The sequence below is a fragment of the Bactrocera oleae genome, chromosome 4, assembly GCF_042242935.1.
Source record: "Bactrocera oleae isolate idBacOlea1 chromosome 4, idBacOlea1, whole genome shotgun sequence".
NCBI classification, from domain to species: domain Eukaryota; kingdom Metazoa; phylum Arthropoda; class Insecta; order Diptera; family Tephritidae; genus Bactrocera; species Bactrocera oleae.
Window position 1 is genome coordinate 55647062 of NC_091538.1, and position 21025 is coordinate 55668086.

General features: G+C 31.3%; 1 protein-coding gene across 5 annotated transcripts in view; it reads right to left on the reverse strand.

The window, feature by feature from the left end:
• The window catches only part of Dll (homeotic protein distal-less), an 89733-nt gene extending 72622 nt beyond the window's left edge, over positions 1–17111 (reverse strand). Inside the window, exons 1-2 of one of the 5 annotated variants that reach the window (XM_036363420.2) lie at positions 14994–17110; positions 4589–4764 (exon numbers count right to left, since the gene is read on the reverse strand). In XM_036363420.2, coding sequence (XP_036219313.1) covers positions 4589–4764; positions 14994–15121 — 304 coding nt within the window. In that variant the 5' untranslated portion in view covers positions 15122–17110. Of the gene's footprint in view, positions 1–4588; positions 4765–14993 lie in introns of all 5 variants that reach the window. The other 4 variants (XM_036363422.2, XM_036363421.2, XM_036363425.2 and 1 more) reach the window with 4 other exon arrangements.
• Positions 17112–21025: the final 3914 nt, after the last annotated feature.

Below are 21025 nucleotides of genomic sequence, written 5' to 3' on the forward strand. Positions count from 1 at the left end.
AAGCGATTGAAGAACATAACCTCAATTATGGCAGATGCGCTTTAACTGCCAAATATATCAAATAAAATTAGAAGTTCGACTGTGAAGTGTTGACTATTCTGAATGTTTAGTTTACACATCCTTAGGGATAAAAAGCGACCTTAGCAGAAATAATCATGGGTTCGGCTACAAAGAAATGTGTTAATAAAAGATACGCTTAACATAGTGTGGACTTAACTTGTATGTTTACCTTGGCTTCTATTACTATCATGGTACTTCTGCTTAAATTCCTGAATCATATCCGTTAAAGTTTTTACAGGTATATCTAGTCACTATACTTAGGTCTCATACTTGTATAAAGCAATAATTTATTTTCGCTTAACTGAGAGCAACATTATGAACATAAAACTGAAAAATATCGAAGCAGTGCTGAATTGAGAACTCTTCAGCATTTATGCAATTTTTTCGCAGTTAAGGCGAAGTTTTCCTCGCTCGTTCATAATGAAAACCACCAACATAATATCACTTAAAAATATTTAGCGTCTTGCTCTGCACAGTTGAAACTCATAGAAACATTATTGTCTGGCTTTGCATTCAAAGATATATGAGAGATTTTTTTTCTGCCACTGCATCTTTTACATAAGAGAGAATGGATTTTTTTTCTGGCATTTTATTATTATGTATTACTACTTTTTGGTAGTTTTCAAAATTTTTCAAAAATTGTCTGTCAATTCTAGTAATAACTTTTGAATCTATATATATTATATATTTTATAACATAACATTTTCAGTGCAATATTATTTGTTTTTTAGTTTAGTCTTCTCGTTTTAAGTCCCTTATAAATAAATTTCTACTCTCTTTGATCGTTTTGCGTTTCTTTTAATTTTTTACACAAAACTTTAAGTTCCCAAATTGATTTAAGAGCTTTATGGAAAGTGTTTGTGTCGACTGTCATTTCGCCACAAATGGTCTGACACCCGCAACAACAATATAAGCAGACGCACTTCACAAAAACCGAAAAGTCTCCGATTCGCAAAAGGCAGCGACTATTTTGGAACATTTTTTTATCAAACTTTATTTAAAATTATTCCACAAACAACTCCACAAATGCATGCTAAATATATTTATATGAAACAGTACGATAAAAAGTACTGCATCGCACACTACTTGGGCATAATAATGAGTGAACTCTTTCGCCGCTTATGCCACTCGATGGGCGCGAATTTAATTGAGAATCAGCAACGGAGGCAAATGAAGTTGAGGCGACTTACGAACACATAAAATAACACCAAATCCGGAGACAACGCAATGATGAAACATTCTTTTTTTACAACGCCTGGCGAGGAAGAGGCCGCAGTGAATTAAATCAACGCAGTGTTAGGTCGTTGGCGGGACGAAAGGTGCTTTAGAGTTTTATTTTATTATTGATTTTTTTTTTTTGCGAAAACATCGCAGATTAAAACTGTTGAACTGCTGTGTATATTTCACGCGCTGTAAATGGTAGTTTTGCTTACTTTCGTCGGAGTTGTTTTTCGTGCGTTATTCACGCTCATGTTTGGCGTCAACTTTAATTCACTTGATTTCGCTTTTTATTGTCACAGCGCGGGCACTCGAACAATCACCCGCCAGCAGCAGCTGAAAGCGCTTGGCAATATCGCAGCAATTGAATGAAGTTGTCGGCATTATTGTTGTTGTTGTCGTTCTTACTATTGTTGTTTTTGTTACTATTGTTGTTATTATTGCTGTTGTTGCTCATCTTCAGGCATTCTTATGTTATTGTTGAGTTTTGAAACACTTCAGATTTCGAGTGTGGGACAAGTGTCTGAATAAATGGTACTAAGTTCCAGCTTTTCGTAACTCCAAAGGGGACTTTTTAGCAAAAAAAAAAACACAATGTAACAACAACAAGGTGATAATAGATATAAAATCCTTTGTCAGCTGCCATATTAGCAGCTCAAGAAAGGAGGCCTAACCTTGTCGAAAATTTCGATTATGAAATTAGACTGATGAGCTTGAACTTTATCTAAAAAAAAAATGTTAATAAATGAAATATGAAAGGAGAGCGCCATAGCGGACATAGTTTGAGCAAAAGGGAGAATCATCGACAATGGCTGCGCGATTAACCGATCTATTAACACAATTGCTGCCATCATTTTTCGGGTACGGAAAGGAGACATAAACGCAAGGATATATATATATATATATATAGATACATACACTCATACATACATCATAAATCCATACATACATACATTAAAACATCCATACATACACCACATAAAAAATGCATGGGAATAAAACTGATATGTCTACATATATAGGTATTGAGGGGAAGAAAGAGCAATACATTCGGGAACCCTAAACAATAAACAACAGCGCATTCCCTGAAAATGTCAACACAAAGCCTCATTGCGAGTGTCCCATTGGGCCGCGGTCACTGCTGCCACACACAGGCGATATGCACATATATTATACTTATAGTACAGGCGTAAGTGTATATATGTGCATAAACATATGTCTCCATCGATCATTAGGCATGCAAACATGTTTACAAACAAATAAATGCATCAGTAATGTCAGGTCAAAACAAAAACAACAACAACTTGTATAAAGTGTCCTTTACACTACACGAAAAAAACGTGTACAGTTGAGATAAAAATCTTGTTTGTCCTTTTTCGAGTGTCGCAGAGACAAGGAACGCACAACAACACGTAACCAAAGACAATCGGGAACAAAAACCTTATAAATTTAATAAAAGTTCAGTTCACAAAGGGGCGGTGAAATTGAAACTCACGTGACATATTCGTGCAGCGGTTGATAATATTACATACAAACATTCATACTAACATACTCATTTAGTATGTATTTATATTAATATGTAGATTAAATAAAAACCATGTACAGTAGGCACGTGATAAGCGCAAAACTTGATTGAACTCGTTTAAGAAAATGTTATATTAACACTACGAACTACGAAGATTTACCGTATATCTATTTTAAAAAGGTCTCTTTCTCTCTGAAAATTGGAAGCGTAAAAAAAAATAATATGTCATATTATTCTATACACGAATTCAATAAAAATCATGACATTATCATAAAATATTAAACAGGAATAAAGAGGAAATGGTATAAATAAATGATGCAACCGGTCAAAATGACCGGTTCATAGTTCTAGTGTTAAGGTTGATTTTTATTTAATAGCTATAACACCCTTTGTTTATATATTTAAAAAAAATCGAAAATTTTTATTTCTGAGAATTACAACAGTTTATTATTTAGGTTAAATATCGCACCTTTAACATTGTACCCAGTTTTAAAAATGTCACTGAACTTTGAAGTATCTTCATAATTCTAAATTTTACAGTTACTTTACGATTTGAATTTTTTCATTTCTCATTTTTGACGATTATTAAATATTTTACTGGACTATTTTGGTTAATCACTATTTTAGATACCAAAATGTCAAAATATATAACTGTATTTTGTATATAAGGTCTCAAAAAATCTCTAAACTTTCAAACACGATAGTGTAAATGATGGGAAACAGACAACCAAAAATATTTTTTTAACAAAATATTTTCTCAAAACAATATTTTTTCTCACATGTTTCAAATTTTCTTGTTTGCTTTCAAGGAGACAAATGATCTGTTCGCTTCAAATTTCTACTGCACGTTCAGTATACAATTTCCCTTAAGTTTAAGTTCAGTATACAATTTCCCTTAAGTTTCCCTCTTACCGACTTCAAATCTTCCGTAAGTTATTTTTCCTTTCATTTTTGTTATTTTATCTTTCGGTTTCGATGGTTTTCAACTTACTCTGATATTCACTTTTAAATTTTTTTACTTTTTAACATTTTCAAAGACTATTAACAGATCAAATTGTTGAGAGTTTGTTTAGGATTATTTAATTTTCTAAAACCATTTAAAAAAAAAACACAATTTGATATATTTGAATAATAAAATAACATAATTTGTGCAAAATAAATTTAATTTTTATCAAGCGATAAGTTGCGATTAACAGGTGCCTACTGTATATACATATATTCATAAAAAGAACTATATGTACGTACATACATATACGCACATGCATTTGCATAGTTCTACGTAGATATTTATGAATAAATAAATGTTTGCATGTAAATCGCTTGCAATTGTCACCCAAATACAGTGGTCGCTCCCAGCGGAGCGTTGAAAAAATAATAAAATTTCTCAGGAACTCGCATGCCAGCCGCTCAATTTGTGTCTTTATTGCGCTAGCGGAGGTCAATTGGTCGTTTTAAGTTCAACCAAAATGGCGATTTTTCGGACACATTTCTATCTAGCTGTATCTCAAGCGGCCAAGCTTATTTGTTTGAATAACTTAATATTTGCTTACTTGCGTTTATTGATTGCATTTGCTTTTATTTGCTGTTCGCCTAGCGCCACTCCATATTTGTTTACAGTTATATGTACATAATAGAAAGGTTCTTTATTTTTGTCTATACAATTAATTCAATAATTTTTTTTTTTTTTAATTTAGCCACTATCTTTACTAACTCAACTTAGCAGTTGGCGATTTCAACACTTCTTAGCTTTATCATAAATATTCAGGGGTGTTGGTTCAAACTTACCATCCTTTGGTGGACTCGAACAGGGCGGCGCATAGCTGCCTAGATGATAGCCGGAATATGAGTTTTGATGCATTGGCGGGAAGGGGTAACCTAAGGCGCTGCGTGGACTTGGAAATCCAGAATCTTGTCCACCTTGTGGTCCGAAATGTTGATAACCACCGCGTATGCCGCCGTAACTGGAAATTGAAAACACGGAATATTAGCAATTTTAGTAATTTTTGAAACAGTATACCTATAATTTAGTTTTATAAAATTTATTTTCAAATGCAACAACGACATTTTAAAATAAGTAAGTACAGGTTAGTTCAAAGAATAGTTTTATATTTTGAAGAAAAAATTGCTCTCGAAAAAAAATTATTTTATTGAAAAATATTTATTTCATATTATATCAGAATTTCAAGTTTTTGAAAGCACAACTCAAATGAACTCTTGTACCCATAAAAATTGTAAGCTTTTAGTATATCTCGTTACAGTTATAAAAATACTGTTTATCTGTTTCGAACCTATCAAAACATATCGCTTCTGAGCAAATATAGATTAGAATTTTAATTCTTCTATTCATCAGACTATTCCTCGTATTATTAGGCTATTTTTAAAACTTAATTTTAATATATTTGAATAAATTTACGTGGAAACACTTTCGAATTATTTAGATCAAATTGCAATGGAGAGAAACTTCCTTAATTTCCAAATGTTTTTAGGTATGTATTAACGAATCTACAAAACTAATATTTTGTGCATTCATAATAGCTTGGAATTCATTCTTAGCTTCGAAGCAAAAAATATAAAGGAAAATTTATAAAAGATTACATTCTAGATACCGAATATTAAAACTAAATTTTTTCATTATGATTTTATTCAAGCAAGGGCCTTAAGTGATTAAAACGTTATACCAAATTCATTGAATTTTAAAAAAAAAATTATATCCACTTGTTTATAAAGCCGTCGTTGTTATATTACACAGAAAAATATACTAAATATTTAAAATTTCAATCTCAAATTCACAAAGTTTAAAAAGATAAGTCTTATGAAAAGCTCTGTGGAGTTCTTAGTACTCCGACGGCAGCAAAAACTAAAATATCTTTTTTTGGAATTTAAAACTTTAATACGTTAAATAAATATTTTATATAATATATATTTAAAACAAGAAAAAAATTTTGTTTCCGAAAAAGGTGTGTCATATTTTTCTAAAAAAAATGATAAAACTGCTTTTACTCAAATTTATATTCAAAATTTTGCGCATTCAAATTTCAATAATTTGGTGCCAAATACAAAATGTCGACTGAATTTCTTACACAACTTGTTTTAAGGCGTGTCGGCACGACAGTAAAGAATTCAGCTGTCGACGAAGCAAAAATTGTATGTAAAGTTATACATATGCGAATCACACTAAAAAATCTTGAAAAATACAACTTTGCGTGTCAACGTTTTGTATGTTGTTACAATAGAAGTACAAACATTAATAAATATATATTATTATTTCATATACATTAACGTATAATTTTTCGTATATTTGTTAGATTATTTTTCAAACTAAAACTTTGATTTAAATTTAAAAGCAATTAAAGAACAATAAAATAGCGCTCTAAGCTACATACTTAAATGCTTAGTTGAAGTGCCTCGCTAATTTTAGGTGCGCGTCTTCGCTACTGTTCTGCAAATGGCGGCCACTACAGATTCTAAACTGTTTAATAACAGTTAGATAATTTTTTTAAAAAAATGTTAGGTACTTTACTATTGAGATCAACATCTTAAAAATAAAAATTAAAAATATACCTATATACTATAATAAAACAAAAAGAAAATAACAATACCAGCTTTAATAAAACTCGCCTTTCGTTTTCGTTTAAAAAATATTGTAGATCTACATATATTTTCTTATATATTTTATTTTAAGTTTGCTATGAAGTTTATAACGCCCAGAAAAACGTTGAAGACGCTACGAAGTATTAATGGTATATAAAAGATCAGTGTGACAAGCTGAGTCGATTACGTTGTGTCTGCCTGTTTGTCAGTTTTTGAGATATCATTCTGAAAATTTTCACACTTCCATTTCTTTCAAGGAGCTGCTCATTTGGACCACTATAGGATATAACTGCCATACAAACTGTTCGATCAAAATGTAGTTCTTATACGGAAAACTTTTTTCTTTGATGAAATATCTTTCGGAAATTTGACATAGAATATTGAGATCGAAGTACTCTAACATATAGCTGTCATACAAGACAAGAAGCTTTAAATCAAGACAAAGATCTTTTTACCCTTTTATGCTTTAAGAAATGTGCACCTATGTGGGGTATTATAATATATCCTCTGCGCAGTTGAAGTTAACTTTTTTCTTGTTTTTTTTTTTTTTAATAATATCAGCTTTTATTACAGCCGAGTTTCGAACCATTGAAAAAACTATTTTCAATCAAATAGTATCTCCAATAACGGCTTTTACTTAAGCTTAATACCCTTATAATTTAAGCAAGATATATCAAATTATGTACATAAGTATATATATATATATATGTTCATATATATTATTTAGTTAAAAACTACTTTATTTCTATATAAATTTCTTTTAAATACAAGTCACTTTATAAGGCATGAATTTCCAATAAGAATTGTCTTTATTTGCTGTTCTCCGATTTGTAAACAATAAATTATTTTATACTAAACTACACAAACTTTTGTTCCGCCGAGTCATTGAATATTGAACTTTTCGAATAAGCAATATCTATATATATATATATATATATATGTACATATCTGTCTACTGAAAGTTATACTGTTTTTCTTATAAATACATGCATAATTTAGCAGCCAACTGAAACTTTATTATGACTTCATCAAGCTGCTTCTAAGCGACATTTTAACAAGCTGCTTGCACGCTTGGATTGATTGCCTGCCAAACAAAAGTCAGTCTGTGATTGTAGCGAGAAATCAATGCATTTTAAGCACGAAATCAAACTTTTCCATATGTACTCACATATACGAGTATACTCACTTGTATTTCATATATCGTGTCCTTTCCAACTTGTAAACTTTCGACTTCGTATTTGCTACTAAGTCTTTTTATGAATTAGTAAATATTGTGCTAACACCTCGCATACATAAAACAATTGTGGGCGTGCCGAAAAAAAAATTCGGTTTACAAATGACAGGGGGTGCTACAGCTAAAATCGCTTACAAGAAAATGTGAAACACTTGAGTTGACCACAAGAAATTCTCAACGTCATTTGGCGCCCGCGCGACAAACAGATTGAGCACAGGTGGCGTTTGTTGTTGTGGTTTTCGGTTTTATACGCCTTGCGAGGTATATAAATGGCGTATGTGTTGTAAAATAAAAAATAAAAATATATGAATGAAGCATTTCAAAAAACATACCAATAATAAATAAAAAATGGCCGCTTAGCAGTGGAAAAGCATAAAACGGCGATAAGTTTGAAAAGAAACAGCCAACAGCAACAATGAGCGGCAACACTTCAAGTCGAACACATGACAGTCAAAACTACAAAACTTGAGTGGCAGATACATATGTATATATATGTACATATCTATATACATATATGTATATATAAACTTATATGGCAATATATACATAAGATACATATGTACTTACATATATACAAATATATGGGTATTTGAATATATAAAACCGCATGAGGTCATTAATTTTCGTTTGCTCGCATGTTTAGTTTATTGACGCTTTTTGGCTTGCTATTCTGACGTCTCGCGTAATGACGATTTACAAGCTCACATTTATATAACCATATGCACAGCACATTTACACTCTCCCGCCATTACAATGCCAGCGCGTCATTTGAATCCTGTTTGTTGTTTGCGCTGTCCTCAAGCTAGCTGCCTTTTGGCGCTGTCATTCGTTTTTTAATATTCTTTAGTTTTATGTTTAGCTTGATGCGGTTTTCATTTATGTTTGCCAAAAAGTAAAATTATGAAAACACGGAAACGGAAGCGGTTACCATGCAATAGTGGCGCGCACGCACACAAATGGCCATGGCATGTGTTTGTGTATATACTTGTATATATGTATGAAGAGAAGCATATGTTGGTATTTAAGGTAGATTTATATATATACTTATAAATCTATATCTCTACATATTTACTAAATAAATACATATTGATATGCTTTTGCATTAGCCAGCAAACACCGCAACGGCCAAAGCAATCGCTTGTTGGCCAATGCTTTTCGGGTCCGACCCAAAATTCACAAATTGTCTGCTTACGCCGTATGACTGTAACACAATATCATTTGCACATATATACCTACATATAATATATATATATATATATATTATATGTAGGTATATATACATACATATGTATGTATATATAGTAGATACCATATAGCAATATAAACTTTTTATCTCCACAATTTGTTTATTTATATTGTTACCTTGTAGTGTTTATGTAATAAAATTTTATTATATTTATGCTTTTTAATAGATTTCACTTTATCTTAGGGTGACTACAATTAATTTGTTTTTACAACAAGATTTTCATTATTCATAAATATCAAGAAGATAAAACGGACTCAAGGAAAGGCACTTCACATAAAATTATTTATTTTTATATAATTTTTTTATAACCTGAACAGGGTATAATAATTTTGCCACGAAGTTTGTGTACAAGCAGCTTTTTCTCCCCTAGAAACTGCTCATTTGTTGAAACCGCCGATACTGGACCTCTATAGAATATATGTAGCTGCTATATAAGTTGTTCAATCAAAATCAAGTTCTTAAAATAAAACTTTTTTATTTGACAAGATATCTTTACGAAATTTGACATGAATTATTTTCCATATTTTTTATTATCGTTGTTATCTTTTTTTTAATGATTAAGTCAACACATTATTGAAGTTATGCTTGGAGCAATTTACTTATATTTACTTAGTGATCATATCTCGAATAAACCTGACCGATTATGAAAACCAAGAGGGCAACAAAATTAAAATGTACGACGACTAGGAATCAAATAATAGCGATTCTTGACGAAATAGGCTGTATGAAAGAATTAAGGCTAGCTTTCGCTTAAACGAAAAGGAAAGTCAACCAGCAACAACAACATTCAAAGCGATCTTATAAGACTGCTTAGAGGGCTAGGTCAGTAAAGAGTCCTAAAAGAGGCCTTGAAAATGTATTCAGGTAGTTAGGGATAAGGTATCGAATTTTTATGCGTCAGACTTTATTAATATTATCTGTATTTAAATATTTACAAAAATTTATATTGACATTTTGATGCAAAATAGCTGCTACTAGTCCGCATTCGGAATCATCTTTTTCAAAAAGCACTCGGCAAACAGCGATGATTCTAGGGATTCGTGCTTTCTAAATGCAAATAAACGGAAGTTAAATCTACATAAAACTTGCAAATAATTTTTTTTGTTTTACATGCATTTTTTGTAAAATAGTGGACTTTAAAAAAATAATTATTCTTGACCCAAAAAAATTAACATTAAATTGTTTATAAAAATGTGTAAATAATAACAAAAATAAATCGTATGTTGCTTACTAGATGAAGGTATTACTGTGAAGCTACTGTTATAATATCAATTGGAAACGTGCGATATGCAGCGATAATTAAAAACCTAAAAATAATTCAATCGTTAACAAATTAAAAAAAAAATTATTAAAAAAATTATTAAAAAAGCTATGCAAAAGCGACGGAAGAGAATGAGAACAAAACTATTTTTTATTATTTTCATTTTTTTTAAGTAGTAAAATTATTTATATTCTTTTTAATATATTATTATATGTAATAGTAGGAATTTCATACCCATTACAGTGGTTTGATAGACAGTATCTTTCTAAATCGTGTTGTTATAATGTATGTTTTTAAAATCTAAAATTTTTTAACGCGACACTGCGCACTTAAGCCAATCAAAATAAGTTCGTATAATCTTAATTAATTTTTAGCCACCAAATTAAATGCTAAATATTTTATTGCGCGCAAGCCATCGGAAATTTCCGATTTTATTGCAGTGATTATAAAGATTTGCTTTCAATTTGAGTGAAGAAAACGAAATGCCCAAACTGTATACATACATATACAGTATATAAATTAAATTAAGGGCACAAAATAATAATTAAGCACTTCCGGTCACAACGATTTGCAGCAATGCTAAAGGAAGCAAAATTCTAATCGACAAATCAACATCAAAAGTCAATGAACAGACGGACATTTAGTGACTTGCACCCGCATATGTGTATGTATATATATATTTATATATACTTACTTTGGGCCTCGACTTGCTTTCGCTACAAATAAATCACGCACAGAATATTTACAACAGTTTTAATTGAATCTACGCCACGCTACGTACATTTCCGTCACACACACACACATACCCACATACATGCACATAAATACTTGTAGTGCAATTGAAAAAGGAATAAGCACAATGAAAAAAATCAGGGCACTCATCAGCAAAGTTCATAAATTTAAACGAATTTTTATGGCGCGAACTATGTCGTCTATTTAGTTTAGTTTCTATTAAAAATAGCAGTAACAACAAATATGTGCAGCAATGTTGTTGAAAGTAATGTGGGGTGTTGCAGTGTTTATACTTATATGTGTATATGTGTATGCAGTAGTAGTGACGCGTTCACCAACGCACAATATTCGTTTTTGCTTTTATATTTTTATTATTAATTTACGCGCATTTCCGTTACGTGCACATATACTTATTTATATGTACATAACTGTTGTCTGTATAAAAAATTAGTTAGTTAAGTTGCTTAAGAGGTTGCCTCATTGAAAAAGTATTGTATAAAAATACTAATTTATTTGAATAAACAAATTATAATTAATAATTTAATTAAATTTAAAAAATTATAATTTACTAAATTTACAAAAATTGTATTTAAGAAATATGAAAAAATATAATTATAATTAAGTTATATAATAATTGGTTTTTCTCTTAATTTTTTTATAAAATTTTTATAATTTTTTTTATAAATATATTTAAAAAATTATATAAATTTCATTTTAAAATTTGAGAACATATAATTATAATTTTTACAATATGTAATTAATTTTTTCTATTTTATTTCTTTTTATTTATCAATTTTATAAAATTTCACCCAGCACACCGCCGCAGCGAAATAAAAATTACTAATTTATTTAAATAATAAAAATGTTTGAATTTAAAAAACATATAATTTAAATTTAGTTTTAAATTTTTTTAAATATATAATTATAATTTAGTTTAATTAAATACAATTTTTTCAGTATTAATTTTTTATATTTTTTAATTTTTATTTGTTATTGCAATCTACAAAACACTACTGAACGCAACTCCGCAACGCGATAAAAAATATTAATTTATTTAAATTTAGAAAAAAACTACGAATATAGTTTACTCAAATGTAATAAAAATTTTCCCTATCAATTTTTTTCTATTTTTTTTAATTTTTAATATTTTTTTTTTTAGCTACAAAACTCCCTTCAACGCAACGTCGCAGCGCGATGGGTGTGTCGTCGACCTTCTGTGCTTTTTTTTGGTTGGCCACTGCTTTGCTGGCCAAAATGTCGTTTCTCATTTGTCCAACGCAATCGCGGCTATATTTTATAACACATTGCTACCTTCCTCTATGTAGATATGTTTGTACACATGTGTTTGTCATTTTTCATGGCAGCGCCTGCGCTTATGTTTTACCACTGATTCACTGATAAGGCGACTAATATGCATATTTCATAGTTTTTTCTTTGCCTTCACCTGCAAATATGTTTTTTTGCGCCCTAATGTTCGGCTAATTTGTCATTTTGACGGCTTGCCATATGTGAAGAATAAGAATGAACGCCAAGAAAAGCTGTCAACAGCAAAAAAATGCTTTCTGAGCCCTGCGATATGAAGGAGTGGACTAGTGTATACTTCAAACTCTTTAATCGTCACTAATTGTTTTCATATATGTATGTATTTTAGCTGCGCACTCTAAAGTTGATTTATTTTTATACAAGATTTTGGCAGCGAGATATTTTTAATTTGTATGCACTTTATTTACTTTGCAACGCACTGGACAATGAACATTCTGTTTTACTCATCAATCGTGAGTTAGATTTTAACAATAATAAATTTCACAGTTGATAAAAATAAATTTTAATTTTTTTCATTGTTCTTTTTCTTATAATGTATTTTGCTTTATTTTCAGATTTTGTGGAACTAATCATTTTTAATGAAAAGAGGGTGAGTGTTTAAAATGAAACATTTTATTTTCATATTATATGGATAACTATTTATTGTCTACATAAAATTATAGCAATTTGAAAAAAAAAATCTTATTAAATTTGCCATTTTATCCAAAAAAGTGAAATTGAAAAATTATCCGTTATCAGCAAGATATATTTGCCTATAATTAATTGTTGTTTTTAGGCAGAAAATATTGACTTAGTTTTCGACTGTTACCAAAGCCAAATTTTTAATATTCAGAGTATAAATAAGTTTTATAATAAATATAAAAAAATATAAGTTGATATGAAAATATATGTATATTCGCCGTTAAAAAACTTCAAATTTTTCACATACAATCCCTTAAAACTAAGCGTTGACTATTAAAATATAATAATTTCACGGTATTTAAAACAAATCTGTATTGGCATCTTCAAAATATAGCTCCTTCATTTATTTCTTTCAATTGTTATCAAATTTATATTAAAGTTACTCAGGGGAATGATCACCAAAATTTTGTTTTAAAAAGTCTCTTTGGAAAAATTCCTGAGTTGCAGCGAAATTGCTTGACAATGACTTTTAGGGTTCCAGCTGGTTTTTTCAACCTTTACTGCAAAGAAATTAGCTTCTCTACATATTACGCCGCTGTGTGGGGGCCTAAAATCGTGAAAACAATAATTTCGAATAATTTTTTTTTAGCTTTGGGGGAGTTTTGCGTTTAAAAGCGATGGATACACGAATGTTTTTAATAAAATAGACCACCTAAAATTCTTTTGAAAGATTCTTAATAATCCAGTAGCAGAAAATACAAAATTGAAAGCCTACGGTACGTTATCATAGTAAATATTCTGAGACGAAAATATTTTAAAAGAAAAAAATGCACGATACCGTCTGTGTATCGCATGTATATATGTATATTTGATACTATTCTCCGAATATTTGAAGTTATTGCGGCTAATAGTTTCCGAGATATGAGCGTATTTGAAAGAATTTTTTTAATTATCTTATAATTTTTGCACGACTTTTTACATATGTATAAGTCAGGTAATGATCGAAGAAATAAGTTTTTTGATAATAGTTTCGACTTATAAAGATAATCTGAGCTGTACATTTTTTCATAAAAAATTTATTTTTTTTTTTGGTAACCCGCCATTTTGTCAAAACATAATGTTTTGATCTATAAAAATAATAAAATTTTTTGGTTTCGGAGATTCTCCTGCAGATCGGTGGCGGAATCCAAAATTTTTCAAAATGAATAGCCGATTGTTGAAGTACTTGTATATAAATTATGTAAACGTACATTTTTTTATTTATTCATTAAATAATATGCCTCTTCAAAAAAAAAAAAACATTTATTTATTTGCAAGTGGATATAGCTCCTTAAATGATGATGATTTGATCAGGTAATAAATACAATAAAATACAATATTATAAAAGTACGAAAATTCAGAAATTAATTTAAAAAACTTGAAGTACACTGGAAAAAATCACGCACTTATTTTTAGTATTACAAAATAATAAGCCCAAAACTTCGATATACTTTTGATGAAAACTACGAGAGCTAAATTTTGTGTTAATATACTTCTGTTCACAATTATTTGCAATACTCAGCTAAGTAATAAAAAATAGAAATTGAGAATGTTATATAATGGTAAATTTTTGTAAGAGTTTCCCATATATAATATTTTAGACATTTTCATAAGTATACACACCAATAGCTGTATTAAATTGACCCTTCACAGCTTAACACTCATGTTGGAAAAAGCGCACATCACAACTAATATATATGCAGAGTTCGAATATATGTATTTATAATACTAATTTTATAAATTTTAGTATTTTCAAAATTGAAAATATCTGCATATTTCAATAACTGCTGAAAACTTTAAATATTTCGATTTTATTTATTCAAAAGGTAATAAATACCATTAAAGCATACGAGTAGATTCTTCTCCTACGGCGCTCGCTTTTGAAAACATTTTTCGAAAATTTTCGTATTTTCTGAAACTTAAAGAAATACCTAATTTATCTAGAACTACATATTTCTAGTCTTTCTATTGTAAGGAGTTTGCTATCTATAGCGTTTGAATAGCACAAACCGCGATATATCAAAAACCCCAGCTAAGCAGGAAGTAACATATACATATGTTAGTAGCACATTACGTTCATCACTTTATTAACACAAATATTCAATTCTATATTCAAGTAAATGCATTCCAAAATGCAACTCACCCGGCGGCGGCATGTTGTTGCAGCTCCACAAATGCCGATTTGCCAGGTATTTGTACGCCTGGTGTGCCCGTTGTTGTTGTGCCGCCATCCATATATTTGGGTGTGTGCGGTGCATCTGGTGCATCCATGCCGGATTGTGGTGTGCTGGGAGGCCCCTCATAGGGGCTCCCTAAATCGGTGAAGTTAAGCGTGTTGGCGCCTATCGAGGCCACTTTATCAAGAATTTTGACGGCTTTTTAGGGGACGCGTGCACAAAGTGAAAATACACACACTAGTTGTTGAATAATATAAATTCAGTGTTTTTTATTTATACAATTTTTAAAAAAAATTTATTTTTATTATTTTATTGAATTATTAAAAACTTTTTTATTTTTGAAACCCTACTATTTAAAGTATGATGCAGTTGCAGCAAATTGTGTTGGAAATAAAATGCGTTTTTTTTTTGTTGTTTTTATGATTTAAGTCACTTTTGTTTTTTGTTATTTTGTATTGTATTTTGCCCTCTAGAAATTCTTTCTAATTATAAACAATAGCACGCACTTTACGACTTAAAGGCAGTAATAGATACTTTCAACAACGAATTTTTTATTGCAACAACAATGCCACTATTCACGCTAACTGCTGCTCTCTAGTAGTAGACTGCACTTTTAATTAGCGTATAATTTGTGTCATTTTTCTTTTCGCACTGCAATTAGCGATTTTCTACGCGACGGCGATCATGAATGCTCCGCAACAAAAGTTTCTTGACGTTTATATGATATATAGATGTACATTATATGTATATATATATATATATATATATATATGTTATGTATGTTTTAGCGTGCGTGCTTTGTTTTTGGTTTTGCTAATTGTTGGCGTGGGTGTTGCACTGTCGCATTGCCTGCTTTGGGAGCTTTGGGCGGGTGGAAAGGGATTGATGCGTGATTTCGGCCACACACGTGAGTTTCTCTGCAGCGTTTTAATTGATGCTTTTTGTCAATAAAAATTAAAATTTTTTTTTTTTACAATTGCTAGCAAAATTATTATTTTTGATCTTAAGCAGAGCTCAGCACTTAGTGAATGAACTGAAGACAGCACAGAGATTTGGAATTTTTGGGAAAGATAATTAGAATAACTAGAATCAAAATCACTTAAAGTGACTTAATTACTTTCAGTATTGAATTACTTTTTGAAAATTTTCGAATTTCTGAGTTCCTAGTTTCCTGTTTCATAATATTTAATTTTTTAACATTGCTTTCGTTTTTGTATCTAATATTTTACAGTTTTTTATAAAGTTTCTTTTTTCAAAAAAATTTGTTTTTCAACACTTTCTTGTTTATATAAATAAATTTTTTTTATTATATTTTAGTACTCGTATTTGTTATTTCTTTTATTATAAAACTCATTATATAAGTAAAACTCAGATCGATTTGCTTTTATCCGTCCTTCGAAAAGCACTTTAGTCAACTGAATCACGCAAATTAGATATTTTCAAGCAAATCGCTGAATTCGCGCGCAACCGTTAGGTTTTTTGGTATTTTCAAAAATAGTTTTTTCTTTTTACCTTCCAATTGTGCACAATTTAATTTCGTTTATTTTTTAATACATTTTTCCTTTCAAAAACAGTAAAATATATTAACTTTTTAAGCCACCGACGACAATCGCGCGTATTGACAACGTTAACACGACGGCGTTTAGACACGTCAAAGCGCGTTTTGAATTTTTGCGAGTTAACACCAAACCAAACCACACACAGTAAATTCACCGCTCGATTCGAGACACTGCGAACGATTTGTACGCGCAACCAACCACAAACAAAGTGCGTGAACGACTAGGTACGAGGTGATTATGTGATCATTTGCTGCGCTGCAAATATGCTCGCGAACACAAACTACTACTGTTGCCGCTGTTACTGCTATTGCTACTTTTGCTCGCTCCAACCCGATGTGAAGGCGATGGCGATGATGACGATGACGACGACAACGACAACGCCAACGACGCCTGTCAGTCCGAAAGCCAGTTAGTTAGCCAACAACGAGCCGGAAGACCGGCTAAGCAACGCTTCGTTATACTGGTTTCATTTGCTGCGCGCTCACACGCTGCACACATTTTGTCGCTTGTCGTTGTCGCGTGTGCAAGTGAGCCGACCGAACCGCAACTATGCACAACACTCATAAGTCAGTGCGAATAAACTAACTGGCTTTGGGACTGGAAAAACCAGTTAGCACATATTCCAGTTATACGCGTCGACCACACGACTACCCTGTGGAGCGTGCGAATTGTGTGAACGCGAGAGCAGCACACTACATTGTCGTGCCTGCTCACTTCGGCAGCTCGCCAATCAGACAGCAACAATAGCGCAGCGCCACTCGGTCAAGTATGCACTGACTTTGTGATGGCAATTGGCGGAAAGAGCGCGCCTAGTTAGAGAGTCGTGTGTAGTGCGCTCACTTGCGCTACTGTTAAGCGAACCGGTTCTTTACGTCATGGCGCATGTGCTGGGTGCGCGGCACTCGAGCGCCGCTAGGTGCTCTTTCTAACATTAAGCGAATACGCTAAACGCTCTCTTTGTTTTATGAATGTATTTTGTTGTTTTGTGTTTCGCCCTTTTTCAGCTCAACACTCACTCAGTTGCTGTTGTTGCTATTTGGTATGGGTGCTCATGTAAACTTGTTGTACTTTGCTTGAATGCGTTTGTTGTTTTTGTTGGCTTTGTTGTCGATTTTATGTTGCTTTTATTGTTGTGTTTTGTTGGCTTTGTTCGTCTCCTCCGAGTTGTTTACGCTTATTGTGGAGGCGGAGTTTTGTAATCAGCTGCTCTGCCCTGCTCCCCTTATCCGCATGCCACATGAGCAGGCCCCAATCTGTCGTTTTCCCTTCCGTTGCGCCGCTCACATTTTGCAAAAGCTCACCCCTGTTGCTACTTCTCTCACCATTCCAGCCAAAGTCGCTCTAACACCCATCCATATCACTTGCATTGCGTCGTCACAATTTTGTGTGAGTTTATTTTTATTTTTTTTTATCAAACACCAAACACAATTTTGTTGTTGCCGTATTGCCGTTTTGCCTTTCGGATTTTGCTCTCAACTCGTCGACGCTTGGCCTTTTTATTGCGAACTTATGCAAATTTGGCGTGAATATTTACGCGATTGACTTGAATGTTTTGACTGCAAGCGAAAATGTTGTGACAAAATGGGGGGAATACGAAATGAAAAAAAAAACGAAAACAAAAATCGAAGAATATGTTTGCCTGTGCTTATAGGTACATAGTTAAAGTTTCAACAAAGGCAGCAGAGTTATTACTTATGTTTAATAATAATGAATAAAATCTGACCATTTAAACATGAATAAATTTGTAATTCACTATATTATTGGTTAGTTGCAGCAAAATGTTGCTTGTTGTTATTTGATAAGTTAATTAATTGCGAACGAGCTGCATGGGTTTGCAAGTTTGCTTTTTAATCAATTTAAAACACTTTAGGTCATATAAGATAAGTAGGTATATAAGGTAAGGTTAGGGTAATAAGGTAAGATATATATAAGTATGTATGGATTTGCTCATCCGAACATTGTATGTGTTAATTTATATGGTCACATTGACATATGTACGAGTATTAATATACACAGGTACATAGAAATGTGCAATTAAAAACAGGAAGTTATAATTTATACGTGCATTTCTTATAGCATAAAAAAGTATAAAAATATCTTCATTTTGATTTTGATGTTTGACAGCTATATGCCATAGTAGTTCGATTAAATAATTTAACTCGTCAAACAAAAAAGTTTTCCATACAAGGGCTTCAGTTTGTATGGCAGCTATATGCAATAATGATCTGATATTGCCAGTTCTAATAAATGAGTAGATTCTTGGAGAGAAAAGGACTATTGCAAAATTTCAGATAGATATCTGAAACATTTACTACTATGTATTAAAAACTTCGTGCCAAACTTAGCATACCCTTTCCAGGGTATAATGAAAAATCGCCTTGTAGTTTAAGGGGTAACATGGGTCTTTGTCTGGATTTTTTTTTTTTTTTGAAGCTACAACATTAGTATTATATTTTTTTCGTGTTACAAAAATTTGCATTAAAAAATATTGTAAATTCAGCCGTTGATAGCGCCTTAACTAACGTCACCGTCAGAAGAGTGTCCTCACGATAGTCACTGTAACTTAGGTAACCATCAATCAAAACCAAACTTTTTCTTTTAGTAGATGATTATAGTTACTGCTTAAACGAAGGATTTTAAGAAAATTAGAAAATTTAATTTTTTATGCGTTTTTCGCAAATCATCTGCACTTTTGCACTAAATTTGGCTACGTATTACCCTCTCAACTGAATTGTAAATGATGAAAAGAAAAATCCTTCGTTCAAGCAGTAGTCAAACATGTTTAAAAAATGTATGCAAAATTTCAACTCGATCGGTTCATAATTTTTCATGAAAATTTGACTACCGACTTAAAAAAATAAGTTCTGAGAAAAACACGTTTAAAGTTTCTGAAAGTTGAGTCGAGTCAACCGTAACTACGAGGCTTAAGTGGCTATATATCCGAAAATTTGGCTCGGATCGAGTTGTACAAGTGAATTATAAAAAAATCGATATTTTTAATTTACAAGACCCATGTAACCCTTTAAGAATATAAACCTGACTTATAGAGTCTGTAACAAAGTATGTTATCTATGGACATCTAACATGGTTTTAGCTTTTAATAAGAGATAATATTGAATTATCAATCGAATGTTAAATTCATTTGATAAAAAAAATGTATGTAAAGTTATTTTTTATTTACATTTAATCGAAATGTTGGAATCTGATTACCTATCGAGTTGATAAATATATAACTGAACACTCCAGGCTTAATATTTTCTACCGAGAACAAATATTTTTTCAACATTTTTTTGTTAGCTCTACAGGTGTACTCAAGCAGAGAATGTTGATGAGTAGAGAAGGAGCAAATGTTAGCAGTACTAAAATGTTAATTGCTAAGAAGGAACATCGAAAACGCGCAAATTGGAAAATAAAATTTCACCACAACTATCAGGGTACGAAACGAACTACACCACTCTATAAGCAAAATGTATATACATACATATGCACAGATGTTCATTGGTATGCGCATAAACAAAAATTGAAATAATAAAAACGAAAGTAATTGACCTCCGACAAGAAAATATAAATAATGAGGGAAATAATACTAAAATAGAATTCAAATATCATTTAATAAAAAAGAGTTATAAAAATAAAAAATAGTATAATATATAAAAATATGATAGGATTTGAACTTAGGCAAAACATTTCATTGCAATAAGGAAGTGTGCTATACAAGCAGCACCACAGACGATATTAGAACATATTTGTCTAATCTGTGAACTCAAACAGCTATTGTTGTTTACTTGCTTCAATGTTTATATGTCTATATGTGAATATTCTTGAAATTGCCTTCCTTCATTCGCATGTCCAAATATATTTGCATATATGTACACATATGTACATATGTATGTCCATCAATATGTCTTTCGCAAAAAATCAAACACTCGCGCAAGTGACAAAAAAAACGTAGATGCACCATCATCGGCCAATAATATTCAAGCGAACTCGCGGCATATTTTCTAAGTATTTTATATTACAACGACAACAAATTCATTCATAAGGAACGTGCGCTGCTTCAAAGCAAAGTGCGTTCGTTCATAACTCTGCGCCGCGCTATTTTTTCTGTGCGCCTGGTAAACCACATTTGGTTTTCATATAGAATTCCTACCGCAAATGCGCGAAAATAAAAATGAATGAAATTGAATTTGTCTTCAGTAAAATTGAAGAATCAGCAAAATTTCAATTTTACAATTTGTATCACTGAAAATCCTACCATCCCCCTCGCATTTGTATGTTGCCGACAAGCTGCTTCCTCACAACATTTGCTAAAAATCAGAAATTGAAGAATTTGTCTGATGTTCACTTCAAAAAGGAGAATTGGCAACATGACCTCTTAGCGAGTTTAAATAATATTTATATTTTTGCATATTATGCACTATTTATGGCATTAAATTACA